Source organism: Cryptomeria japonica, chromosome 3 (genome assembly GCF_030272615.1).
Source record: "Cryptomeria japonica chromosome 3, Sugi_1.0, whole genome shotgun sequence".
NCBI lineage: Eukaryota > Viridiplantae > Streptophyta > Pinopsida > Cupressales > Cupressaceae > Cryptomeria > Cryptomeria japonica.
The window spans coordinates 738,217,900-738,232,059 of record NC_081407.1 but is presented as its reverse complement, the minus strand read 5'-3'; the positions used below and the strand labels follow the sequence as shown (position 1 = coordinate 738,232,059).

At 34.9% G+C, this 14,160-nt stretch overlaps 1 protein-coding gene across 1 annotated transcript; it reads left to right on the top strand.

Annotated features, from left to right (window-relative positions):
* The first annotated feature begins 8,837 nt into the window (after positions 1 to 8,837).
* LOC131044025 (receptor-like protein kinase 7) lies at positions 8,838 to 13,596 on the top strand. Its single transcript, XM_059218553.1, has 2 exons — positions 8,838 to 12,386; positions 12,925 to 13,596. The coding sequence occupies exons 1-2, from the start codon at positions 9,812 to 9,814 to the stop codon at positions 13,293 to 13,295; spliced, it is 2,946 nt and encodes a 981-aa protein (XP_059074536.1). The 5' UTR covers positions 8,838 to 9,811; the 3' UTR covers positions 13,296 to 13,596.
* The last annotated feature ends 564 nt before the right edge of the window (positions 13,597 to 14,160 follow it).

Genomic DNA, 14,160 nt, shown 5'->3' with positions numbered 1-14,160 from the left:
GGTTTTGTGGACACCGTCGATTGGTTAATTAACAGTTACAAGAAAGATGTGGAGGATAATAAGAAGTTGAGCCATAGGGTCCAAATTCTGGAGATAATCAGTATTGGTGAAGGCAAATCTATGGCAGAATATGTTGAGGATTTGAGTAAAACTATTGCTAAAGCCAAAGAGATCAGAGATTCCTTCAACCCTAGGTTTGAGCAAATTGAGAAGGCCCTGACAGAGATCAAAACCAATGATAATGCTACAGACCAGAGAATGGCGGAAACTGACAACAAATTCAACAAAATTGAAAAATGCCTCAAAAGTATTAATGAATAAAGCTATAGCATTCTGAAGGCCTCGACCGACAATACCAAAATTCTCATCAGCAAACTAGAGAATGAGAAGGATTCCCTGGAGCTGGAACCTGACATTGAAGGTATGGGAGAAGTGAAAGGACCTAGAACAAGGACCAAAGGCAAAAAGAAGGAGAAGAAGCCAAATAAGGATATGGAAGAACTCAAAGTTGCTTCAGCAAACTATGACGAGCTGGTCAATAAGGCGGTTGATCTTCTTAAGTCTTTATAGTTGTTTGTCTTTTTATCTTTTCTCTAGTTTTTCCGCTTTGTCGTTCCTTTCTTTAGCTGTGCATTCAGTTTACTGGCCTTTTATAAGTTGTTTTAAAGCTGGTATGGATGCTTTTTGATGAACTATCTTATGCTCCTATGTTAAAGGTTTCGGGTCCTTAAAACCTATTTTTTATATTAATCAGAACAAATGCATAATAAATGAAAAACATAATCACAAGATAGACACCGAATTTTAATACGTGGAAAACCCAAATGGGAAAAACCACAGAGAGGGTTAACTCTTAGGATAATATAACTAGTTATATGGTGTTTACAAAAGGGTGGCTCACTGCTTGATTACAATATGACTCACTCACAAAATACAAAATGACTCACTATTAGAATGCTCACTGCAATAGAAATAAGTGAACTAAGGAAAATTGCATCTCCAAATGCAAGAGGTCAGTTCCAAGATAAGCTCAGATATCAAACAACAACTTGCAAAAGATCTAGTAAGGGATCTATGCAATACTTTCTCCAACCTATCAACAACTATCTACAACAAGTCCGGTACGGGATTATTGCAATACTATCTTCAATCTGTCAATCCATCTGCTTGCAACATATCCAGTAAGGCATTACTGCAACATTGTAACTGCACTCGCACTTTCCACACTTCACTCTTACACACATCACACTTTGATACTCATATACATTTGCTTCCTTCTCTCTTGTTGTTGTTGTATCTCACATATGCATATACTCATATATACTAGTAAGCACATACACCAAGATAATATGTCAACCAAACATAAAAGGTTTATACAATAATGCATGGTTTGGATCAACGCACTACTCAAATATGCCTTGACCAAAACAAGGTAACCAAGTCGGCCTTCATTGATCTTCTACATGCTTTCTTTTAATTATTGGAACATATGCTTCAATTATTGGAACAAAATAAGGGTCTATCAGACCCATAAACATGGACCCGTAAACACAAATTCCAAGCATATCGACTTCCATATTCAAGATACAAATGCCACATATTCCAGAGCATAGAGTTCATCAATCATATTGCAATACAAACACCCAAATAACAATTCAACTATCACAACTAATACCAAAATGTGATACAAACCATGACTAGCAAAACACTAGATTCTGGAGCAAAGGATCTTCCAAAAAATACTCCTAAAAACCATACATGCCTCACTGCTCAATAGCACATACACACCTATCTTCCACTGTTGCTCAATATGCTACATCCGGTCCTAACTAGATCACAAGATTTGACATTGTAGACACCTAAAAGTTGCACAATGAATTAAGTGAATTTTATTCATTTAATTATCCCCAATTCTTCCAATTAATTAAATTAAGATTTAATTAATATCCCTATTCTTCTAATTGACCTTTTAATCAAATTAAAGATTTGATTAAATCTCCTTCTTCTAGCCTAACCTATTAATTAAACTAAGGTTTGATTAAGTACCCTTAGCCATTTGATTGAATAAATCTTATTTATTTGATTAAAATCATTTTTTCCCCTTTTAATTAAATTCACATTTAATTGAAAATCCCCTTTGTAAATAAATAAATCATTATTTATTTTTGAATAGTCCCCCCACTTACAAAATCCTACAAATGCAAGTTGCATCCCTTTTGGCTAAATTAAATCATTTTAATTTAACTAAAAATCCTATTTTCCCTCACCCACTTGCATTCTCCTACATCTCCCACTTGCCTCCATAATCATCCTTCTAGAAACCTCCTAATCCAATCCTAATCATGTCTAATCTCCTAATCATGTCCTATCCCTAAATTTGGGGGTCACTTCTCCAAATTTGGAAGAAAGTCTTCAAAATGCATTTAAGACTTTATCTATTTCAACAAGTTAACTTGTTGAGTCTTCCAAACATGTAAGGCTCTTACATAAACCACTAGTGGTTTTCCTCTTTGGGCAAGTTAGCCTCCAAAGTCTTCAAAAGGCATTTAATGCCTCTTACAAGCCCACACCCCTTAGCCATGATGGTTGTCCCTTTAACCATTTTCCCATGTTGCACAAGAGTTTACCTCTTGGGTAATAGCATGCCTCCCTGGTTAATGACATTATCCAATGATGTCACTCCTTGAGGTTATCCCTAATTTCTTGCTTAGCATCTAATGCTTGTTTATCATCTTCTCAATCCCTCTCAAGGTGACATTTGCCAACTTGGGATTAGATTGAATCTCTCCCATGGATTGACAACTTTCAATCCTAGCCCTTGTTGAGATTACTCAATCTCAACCACCTATTTCTCTATTTTGCCGATAAATAGAACTTATTTCTTCAAATCAAGAATCCATCATCTTGTGCATCCAAATTATAGTCATTTTGCAGGTTCTCAAGGAGCTCATTTGTCATCTTCAAGCATCTAAGTCTTCTAGCGTTAGAATCATAGCATTTAGCTTAATTGCATTATGTTTTAGATCATTTATCTTAAATTGCATATCAATTACATACTTTTTCATCTTCATCTAGCTTAATTAGCTCATCATAATATTCAATTTGGAATTGACTTAGCCTCATATCATCTCCACCATCTTGAGCATAACTAGCTTTTCATCTTGCATCCTTAGCTTTCATTCATATCATCATCTCACCATTCACTAGGATCTTAGTTGCATTCATTTTGATCCTAGAATCATCATTTAAATCTCATTCTCTAGGTTGACATCCAAGAGATCAAGTGCTCTTCCAAGTGAGGGCCACCTTGAATCTTAAGGATCTTTAGGGATAGAGGAGCATGGTACAATATGAATATACACATCGGCTAGATAACATAAATACATGAATATCAAAAACAATTGTTGATGCCAGATCCAAAAGATGTCGGCCTCCAATACCGATAACTTGATTCTAAACCATGTCGCCCTGCATTACCGGTAACCAAAGAATTCATTCCAACCTTTCGGTGTCGGTGTAGTGTCTGTGAAGTGCCTGGCGATACACAACTGAACCAAAATATGAAGCCAGAACAAGTTACCATGTTGCCATCAATGACATCCTATTGAAACCAACCAATTGAGTATCAATTGCCAACAAGAAGTTAGCATAGACATAATCTGAAGAAAAGAGACTCATTGAAAAATCAGTTAAAGTTTTGGAACAGGTGGTACCGGAACTGCAACTTGATGCAAACACCAATTCATCCGGTAAGCTTTAGAACTTAATAGATCATATATCCACCCAATTTGATTCTTTGACCAAGGCATCAACTCGACAAGCTATGGAGAAATTTAAAGATGCTAAAGTTCAAATATTTTTTCAAATGATTAGTAATGATAAGGCCCAGGTAGATAAGGAGTTAAAACTAATTGATGACACCTTAGCGGAAGGTGATAAATTTATAAGTCTTGTCTAATTTTGACCAATTTCACTACTGAGATAGACAAGCAAATAGATAATTGTAGAGGACAGTTAGCTTAGATTTCTCAGGCTTATGATCCTACAACTAACTTAAACGACAATATTGAAGGACACATTTTGAATATCATGGAGCAGATTAGGAATTTTGAGAAGGAGAAGGAGAGGATGATCAGGCGGACAGGTGAACTTCGAAACCTTAATGGTCCTCGGTTGGACACCTTAGTGTATCATAAGATGGACTGCATTCAAAACATGTCTCAAGAGACTCCTACTGAGATTACGGCTATATAATTTCATGCTTATGTTTTGAATGGTTTTGTTTCAATTTTGGAGAAGTAGTGGGTAGGATGGAACACATATCTTGGGTCCCTTAAGATGGCATTTGCAAATGTCTTGAAACATGTATAGATTTGATCATTCAGTGAATGTGTATATATGTACAAACAATTTTGATGCACACCCTATCTTTGGCTTTGCTGTCAAAGGGGGAGAGATGAGGTGAAAAATGTACAGGTTGATTGTATGTATGGAGTGTATAGTTCAGTGTAATGCAGATTTTTGGATTGTTGATCTAAGGGGGAGCCTTAGAATTCTTTCATTCTTTCATCCGGTGTACATGTTTCACAAGTGTTGCCATCAATGACAAAGTGGGAGATTGTTGGCAATTGCCACTCATCCGGTGATCTTTCATGCTTGATTTATGGTCTAGGGTTGTCATTGATGGCAACTCTTCTTGGAGACTCGATCCGACAGTCATGATTCATCTTATCCGGAAGCTGGAGTTAATTGGTAAAACAGGGTATTTTGGTATTGTTTTGTTCTGGAATAATTTTTGATGATTGCAATAATTTTCGTGGTTGATTTCATGTTCTTGATGAAGGGTAAGATCCTTAGGAAGCATGTGAATACACTCTTTTGGTCCAATGCTATGTTTTGTTCGAGATTGAAGTCGACTTGGAGCTACACATTACACTTCTTGAAGTCGACTTGAAGGAAATTATTTTTGTGCTAAGACCGGATATATAAGATTGAATTGGCAATCGGTTTTTGAGTTAATACAATTATGGTGTTCCATTTTGGTGCGATTGAGTGCAATTTCACATGCACACTTTTCTTTCAAACAATCTGGTAGCTGACTAAGACAGAAACAGAGTATTCAACAGAGTGAAGACAGTCAGAGATTCGGTCCTTAACTGAAACTCATTCTTGCATTGTCAGATGCTACTTGAGAGTTCATTTCATTGTATTTCCTCATTGTAATCAAATTGTAACTCAGTGAGACTTCCCTGAAGGTTGTAGCCTTTCGGACAATTGTAATCGAGCAGTTAGCCTAAATGCAAGTGCATTCCCCTTCTATGTAATATTTATGTACTCCTGGCCATAGTATATGAATATTGTGGGTTCCAGCCCCACCATGGTTTTTCCCTTTCCGGGTTTCCACGTAAAAATTCTGGTATTATGGATTTGTGGATTCTTTGTTGCATGTTTATGTTCTTTTCTGTTATGCATTACTAATCGGTGGATAAAGAATAAGTTTGTGGATTTGACTTCCGGTAGATCATTAATTCACCACCTCTCCCCCCTCCCTCTCAGTGATCCTTGATTCTAACAATGAGATAGTGTGTGAATTGATGAGAAGTAAATGTGAATGATATTTAAGAAAATTTGAGATTACAAAGTTTTGAAGGTCATTTTGTGAAAAAATTTGAAGGCGATACATTTGGTGAGACAAAGTGTTGTGACAATGGTGATTATCAAAGATATTTCCCATGATGTTGGTCGCTTGACATATAGGTTCAAGGATAATTTCACGATCAGGAGATTCCTCTTATATCAGTTTTTTAATTCTTTTTGTTGCCAAAAAATATTGTGTCTCTTGGCAACCTCTTTTGTATCTTACCCTGAAGTAGTGTGCCTCGGTTGAGAAAGTCCTTGTATCTTTCCCTAAGGTAGTGTGCCTTAGTCTCACAATTCCATCAAGTGCATATTGCTCCTTGGTAATAAGACTAAAACTTTGTAATCAATTATATTTATATCATGAGTATGATTTTCACTATGGTTTTTCCCTGATTGGGTTTTCCACATAAATATGGTGTTCATGGTTGATATTTTCAGTGTTGTTGTTAAATATTGTTTATTATCAGTTATATCCGATTTGAAGTGTTCTGGACTAATTCACCCCCCCTCCCAATCTTGTCATGGGCTTAACAATAACATCAAACCATAAAAATGTTTTTCTAGTCAACTAAATGTAGGTAATATAATGGGTGGAAGTTGGCTAAAATTTGAATTTCAATTTTGAGAATGCAAGGGTCAAATATGTACTTGTGGGGTCCTAGGATGATGAAATAGTAATGTGTATGCATATAATAAGTTCCTATTATGTAAATAGTATGGTAGATCTAGTATGTAGGAGAGACAAATATGTAGTTACAAGACATTCTCCCAAAAGAACACATATGTAAATGGGAAAATGACACATATAATTATTATGAAGTATTACTATTTCATAATAATAACTAGCATACCAATAATTATTATGAAGTATTACTATTCCATAATACTCATAATATTGTATTTATAGAATTTATCTACAAAATTGTATTGATGAAATTTACTATTTCATAATACTCATAATATTGTATTTATAAAATTTATTTACAAAATTGTATTGATGAAATTAGTATACCTATGCCATTTCGCATTTTATTTTGTGTCTATTTTTAGAAAATTCTTTGTAAATGTATGTAGTGACAAATGACATAATCTTTTATGAAATTGGACTCATCTCCTAACTTTTTTCATTTCCATGTATATCCCCAAGCATTTATGCACCACCTTATTCTTACAAATACACTATCTGATACATTTTCTCGATCCATACATTTATCACATTCACTTATACACTTACCTTATCCATATAGTCCCTAGCTATCTAGATTTGGTTGTTATCCTCTTATAGGACACTCTCATGATCACATGGATGAACCTACGGGTAGGAACTTGTTTTCTTTCTATCTAAAATTTAAAATTTGAATTTGGTTGAATGACCCTTTGTTTGCATGCTCTAATCCAACTCAACACATGTTTTATAAAATTATATCTTATGTTTTAATATTAAAAGGCATTAAATTACATTCACTTCTCATTCAAGCATCATTCAAAATCATTTTGCATTCTAGATCATTAAAGAAGAAATTATTAGTGTTCACACTCAAATTTGGTGCACTGATAGGAATATGGGAGGTTTTCTTGCTATTTTCAAATCTTTGAACATATTTTTTGGGAATTGGCCTAGGAGAGCTTGTCTCCTTGGAATGCAATAATAACCCTAGAAAGGTATTCTTAAATACTATTAGTCACATAGATATTAAAAAAGGTAGATGAGATAGAGATACACTAGGTGAGAATAGAACATAGTTATGCCATGCAAAAGAATGAACCTAGACTTAGAAGAGTAGTTCATAATCATGAACTTACCTCAAAGTTATGAACTTGTCCTTTGAACATAACACACATCAAATATAGAACATAAGACATTCATTTGATATATAAGACTCGTTTTCTAAGAATATTTATGTTTGATGTCATACTCTTTATCATTGATACACACTCTTTAAGCATATAACTAATTATTGCTCATCTTGAAATTTATTTTCCTAATTTTGGGAGCTTTTGGTAGAGAACTATGTATATCTGTGGATCACATTTTATGTTACATTGTTAGATTGATATTTCTTTTTCTCATCATGATGATGGATCACAAAATGTGAATTGAAATGTTGATTAAAAAATATACATTTTTTTGTTAGAGAATTTTAAAATTATCTATAATTTAGATTTTGGAAATATCACGTTTTTGTTTTACTTTACTACTTCAAATTATTGCACATTATTTGATTACTAATCCTTAATTATATTTAGTTATTGTAATTTATTTTGTGTTTAATTGATTATATTTACTTAGTTGGCGTAGGCTAACTTAATAAAAAAAATGTGTCCTTTACATAAATATCTACTTAAATTTCAAGCTATTATATAAGAACTAACAATATAAAAAATGTCTAGTTTAACTAAGCTGCCGACACAATCAAATATTAATTTTCACATTGTAATAGTAGGGACTAGTCATTATGTGATATTGTTAATTAAAATGTTGAAGTTATAATAACCCTAATAAATTTTTTGAGCAATTTAGGTAAAGAGGGTTGAAATCTATTACAATGGGTTACTAGAAAAAAAAAAGACATTCATAGGGTGGTCCCATGCATTTGATTAAGTTTAATGTTTAAATTTTACCAATGTCCTATCCATTATGTCAAAATCATCTAAGAATCTTGAATTATTTGTCTCTATAGTTTGAATCTTGATGACACGAAACACACCACCATCGCCACTAATCACTCTCAACCAACAAATCTATAGTCCTTCAAGTCAAATTTAAAACTTCAAAAAATATATTTTTAACAATTACTTAGAGTAAAAAAAACAACTTACTCTTTAATAAGATTATAATGAAAAGTTGTACAATGATAGCAAGCTTTAAACAACACATTAATAAGTGGACCTTACAACAACAAAAAAATTAAGTAAGATTTCAAGATAAGCCTGCACAAAACGGGGAACTGCTATGCAGCCATATAAATAGCATCTGAAAAACAGATTTTTCATTTATTAAACTTTAGAATGTACTGTTCAAGCTTGCCCACAAAGATAGAATGTACTGTTAAAACTTGCCCCACAAAGATATCATCATGTAAGCCTGAAACAAACAAGAAAATTAAATGCAAAATTGATGTAGATGGGATCTTTTTGAGCTGTTAACCTGATTCGATTGGTGAAACGTCTATAGATTTTGATAAGCGTTTTTTTGGATTCTTCCGTATCTCCCCCTGCGATCAAGCCGCAATTCTTCATCGTCCCGGGACTAGCTCCCAGCTAAGAGTTCTTGATTTTTCTTCCGCTCACACTAGGGGACAAATTTTTACTGTAAAATGCCCACCAGCAAACAGGGTCGCCATCCAGGATGCAAAAGAGTTGATGAAAAAGGTGTTGATGTCCAGGTACATGATCACGTTTTGCCCTCCCCCAACGAGGAATATCAGGCTGCAGATTACTGTTCCAGATTGAGACATGGAGATTACAGTCAAAAGAAAGTTCAAATAGTACTCACTGGTTGTGATTATGGTATCCTATAGTGCGCAGGACACTCTGAATGATAGGGCTGTTTGAGGCTGAGTTGAAACTTTGTAGTAGTGGAGCTTATGGATTTGGCTTATATGTATAGAATTCTCCATAGCCGCTTCAGAAATCGGGTCTTGATATTTTGTAGTCCACCAAAAGTCTAGGTTAGGTCATGATTGTAGTGGGTGTCTGTCGATAATTGGGAGGCATTTGATTATCCAGAGTTGCCAACTGAGTGGAAAATGTTGAAAAAATCAAGAAATTTGAAACAAAAATGGTAAATGGGTAGTCATGTAGAAGGTAAATTCTTATCTCTCTGAAATGGGTAATGGTGTATCTGATATTCACAGTGAAGATTCTGAAGATAGTTGAGTTTGCAGACCATGGAGGCTGCATGCCATGGCCAGAACAATGCTAGTGAAATCCTTATATAGATGGTAAATTCTAAAAAATCAGGAAATTTGAAACAAAAATGGTAAATGGGTAGAATATAGAAGGTAAATTCTCATCTTTCTGAAGTGGGTTATGATATATCCGATATCCACACTGAAGATTTTGAAGATAGTTGAGTTTGCAGACCATGGAGGCTGCATGACATGGACTGAACAATGCTAGTGGAATCCTGAGTGGATAAATTCATTGGAAGGTCAGCATAGAAGTTTAGATGATGGAGAGCAGAGTTCTGTTTTGGATTGCATGCTTGATTGTCTATGGGTTGCCATGGATAACCAGTGTTCAAGCTCTTGCTGAGGAAGCCCAAATTTTGCTGGACATGAAGAGAAGTCTGAAGGATCCTTACAATGCACTGAACAACTGGAAAGAGTCCATTGATGCACCTTGCAACTGGGATGGAATTAGCTGCGACAATAGTACAGGTATGGTCACTGAGATAACACTTGAAAGCAAATTTATAAATGGTCGCCTGTACTCCAATATTTGCAAATTGCAAAATTTGAAGAAACTTCAACTGGGAATCAATAAGTTTTATGGGAACTTACCCTCAGATATAATGAACTGCACTAAGCTTCAGTCCCTGAATCTCACAAATAATTCTCTCTCTGGAACTTTGCCAGACTTTTCCCCATTAAAATCCTTGCAGCTTCTTGATGTGACAATCAATAACTTCACAGGTAAATTTCCTTCTTCTGTTGGTAATTTACCTAATCTGACCTCCCTCAACCTTGCCAGTAATCCATTCAGTCCTGGTAAAATACCTCAGCAGCTCATGAATTTGAAGAAACTTGAGGAGCTATACTTGGCTCGCTGCAATTTGGTAGGAGAAATTCCAAGTTTTATTATTAATTTCACAGATTTGTGTCTTGTGGATCTCTCTGCCAACCACTTGACTGGATCTATTCCAAAAGAGATCTTCAGACTCAGTAAACTCCACCAACTAGAGCTGTATGACAACAATCTAAGTGGAAATATACCCCCAGAACTAGGAAATCTCAGAGCACTAGAATATTTTGATGCATCAAAGAACATGTTGAGTGGAAATCTTCCAGAAGAGGTTGGGAATTTGAAAAACTTAGTTTCTTTTGAGCTCAACATGAACCATCTTTCTGGTCAAATCCCTGAAAGCTTTGGCGAGTTTCCTAATCTTGAAGGCTTGTCACTGTATCAGAACAATTTCACAGGCCAACTGCCACAGAAGCTTGGTAGTTTATCAAAGTTTAACTTGATTGATGTTTCTGACAACCAGTTCACTGGCTCACTACCAAAAGATATATGCAAAGGAGGTAACCTGCAATACTTTCTTGCTCTTGATAACCTTTTCACAGGAGAACTGCCCGAGTCTTATGAAGCTTGCAAAAGCTTGATACGTTTCAGAGTAAATGCCAATAATCTAACTGGTAAGGTACCCAAAGGAATTTGGGGTTTGCCAAATGCCATTATTATTGACCTTAGCTTCAATAACTTTGATGGTGAACTTGGTCCTGAGATCAGCAATGCAAAGAGTTTAACAGAATTCTACATTAACAATAATCAATTCTCGGGGATCTTGGTGCCAGAGATAGGAATGTCCTCACAATTAGTCAAACTTGAGGTCCAGAGTAATCAGTTTACAGGTTCAATCCCAAAAGAAATCAGCAGTCTGAGGAATTTGAATGAACTGTATTTGCAGGAAAATATGTTTGAGGGATCCATTCCAGCTGAAATTGGTTTATGCACTTCTTTGGTTGTTATCAACCTTGCAGAAAACCATTTGAATGGATTGATTCCAGAGTCTCTGGGATCCATTCAAGGTCTGAATTCTCTGAATCTTTCAAATAACAATCTCCATGGCTCAATTCCAAACAGCCTTGGTACATTGCAGCTAAGTTTTCTTGACTTCTCCAACAACCATTTATCTGGCCCTGTTCCAAATTCCTTAATCAACGCAGCAAACAGTGAAGGCTTCTCAGGAAATCCAGGGCTTTGTGTTAAAAACCCTAGAAGTCGTAATAAGGAACTTCAAACTTGTAAGGGTTCTGATCCAACGAAAGAATCCAGAAAAATGATATTTATATCTGGGTTCATTGTTGGAATAGCAATGCTAATAGTAGTGATTGGGTTGATACTTATTAGGCGAAAATGGTGGCAAAATCAAGAGGACTTCAGGGATAAAAGGGGAAGTTCATGCTGGAAACTTAAATCTTTTCATAAAATAAGTTTCACTGAGAAGGACATTTCTGAAGCTTTGCTAAAGGAAGAGAATGTCATTGGAAGTGGTGGGTCGGGCAAGGTTTATCGTGTGGATTTGCAGAACAATTTAACTGTTGCTGTAAAGAGACTCTGGCCGGGGAACATTAACAGTATAAAGCAAAATGATCTCCACAAACTGATGAAGGCAGAAGTGGACGTTTTAGGGATGGTTAGGCACAAAAACATTGTGAAGCTCTACTGTTGTTTATCAAATGGTAAGTCAAATCTTTTGGTATATGAATATATGCAGAATGGAAACTTGTTTGATGCTTTGCATAAAGTCTGCACAGAAAAGGCATCAAAGGATAGTGGTTTGCATTTGGATTGGCCAACAAGGCACAAGATTGCATTAGGAGCAGCTCATGGATTGGCATATCTTCATCATGATTGCTCACCTGCAATAGTTCACAGAGACGTAAAATCTACCAATATTCTGCTGGATAACTGTTTTGAGGCAAGGATTGCTGATTTTGGTATTGCAAAATTTCTTCAAGCTGGAAGAGGAAAGGATCCCACCATAGCTTTTGCAGGCACCTGTGGTTACATTGCTCCTGGTAAGTTCAGGATGGTAGTGTGATTCTATATTTGATGTTTAGGCATAGCAAAATCTCTAATCCCTGAGAACATTTTAACAGGTTTGCAATTGATTCTAATCTTCAGGCTTACAAATATGGTTTTTTTTTTTTTTTTACAATATTTATCCAAGTGATATGAAAACAGGGAACCGGGAACCGGCTATCCAGTCATGAGCACCATGGCATTGATGGCTGGATGCTATACTAAAGTTTTGATTTCTTATCAATGAGGATCATTTCCAATCTGTTCACTGTACCATTGCCTCAAACGAATTTAACAGCAGTCCTCATTGATGAGAGGTCAAATTCTAAGTTATGCAATCCAACCATTGATGCCATGGACTCCTGGTGTTGGCTGGTTAGCTGTTTGTAGCCTAAATTATATATATATGATTTTATTTATGATAAAGTATGTCTTAATATTGAAAGGGCAATTCTCAATAGATAATTGTTAGGCAGGATCAAAATTGGAAAATTTAGGTCTTATATGATACTAACATCAATTTACACATTGCAGAAAATGCATATTGTTTTGATGTCACTGAGAAGAGTGATGTTTACAGTTTTGGAGTGGTTTTGTTGGAGCTTGTTACTGGAAAAGAACCAATTGAGCCGGAATTTGGTGATAGTAAGGATATAGTTTACTGGATTTCACATAAAATTGGTCAACAAGACACTTTTGAGGTTTTGGATCCAAGGATTTCTAAATCATTCGAGGAAGAAATGTTCCAATTCTTGAAAATTGCAATACGTTGCACATGCAAACTCCCAGCACTACGACCCACCATGAGAGAAGTTGTACAAATGTTGTTGGACGTTGATCCTTGCACTACTAGTTTGAAAACAACACAAAAAAGTAGGAATCATGTTATGTACTTAGAAATATAATATTATAATGCATATAGATTGATGGAGATGTCAACATGTGGCACACATCCTTTAAGTTAGTTATATTTCGTCATGTTCACAACTTGTAATTAATTATTTTAGGAAATGAGTAGGTTTGTCAATATCGAGTTTAGTGGTTTAGCCTTCTATTATGTTTTGAGAAGGACGTCTATACAAATAAGGTGAATATCATTGTAAGGATATATGAATAGTATTATATTTGTTTGAGATTTATTGGAGATGTAGTTTAGAGTTGTATTTTAAATAAAGAGTGTTGTCTCCTACATATATTGGATATTAAGATATTCTAGCTTTCAAATATTTCTTGAATTTTCTATGATTTCTTTTTTACATCACCTTATTTCTAATATTATATGCATATATCTTATCAAGAAATATTAGAGCTTTAATTTGGGCAAAATGAGGATGAAACCTTAGCTTTAAATATTTGCATATAGTTCACAAACCATTGTCTTTTACTTTTTTTTTCCTTTTTTACTAGAGTTTGAAAGTCATTTGAAAAACCACAACCTGATTTTCAAACTTTTTTTTATCAATATCGAACATGTCATTGTGAGTTTAGAGTTTTTCATAGTGTTATCAAAGCATGATCTTGTAAATTGGAAGACGGGAAACAAGTTTGATTTAGGAAGCTTATGTTCTCAAGCACATATTTCTCTCATTTTTTCAAATTTTAAAGTTTGCAAGGTTGATCAAGGACATATTAAAGCACCCATAATCTAGATTTCAAGTTACTAGAAGTATTTGTGAGAGATTTATTGCAACATAAGGTTTTCACCAAATTCACTTCTCTTAGATTTTTTTCCACTACATTGACATCTAGAGTCAAGTAAGTTATAGTAAA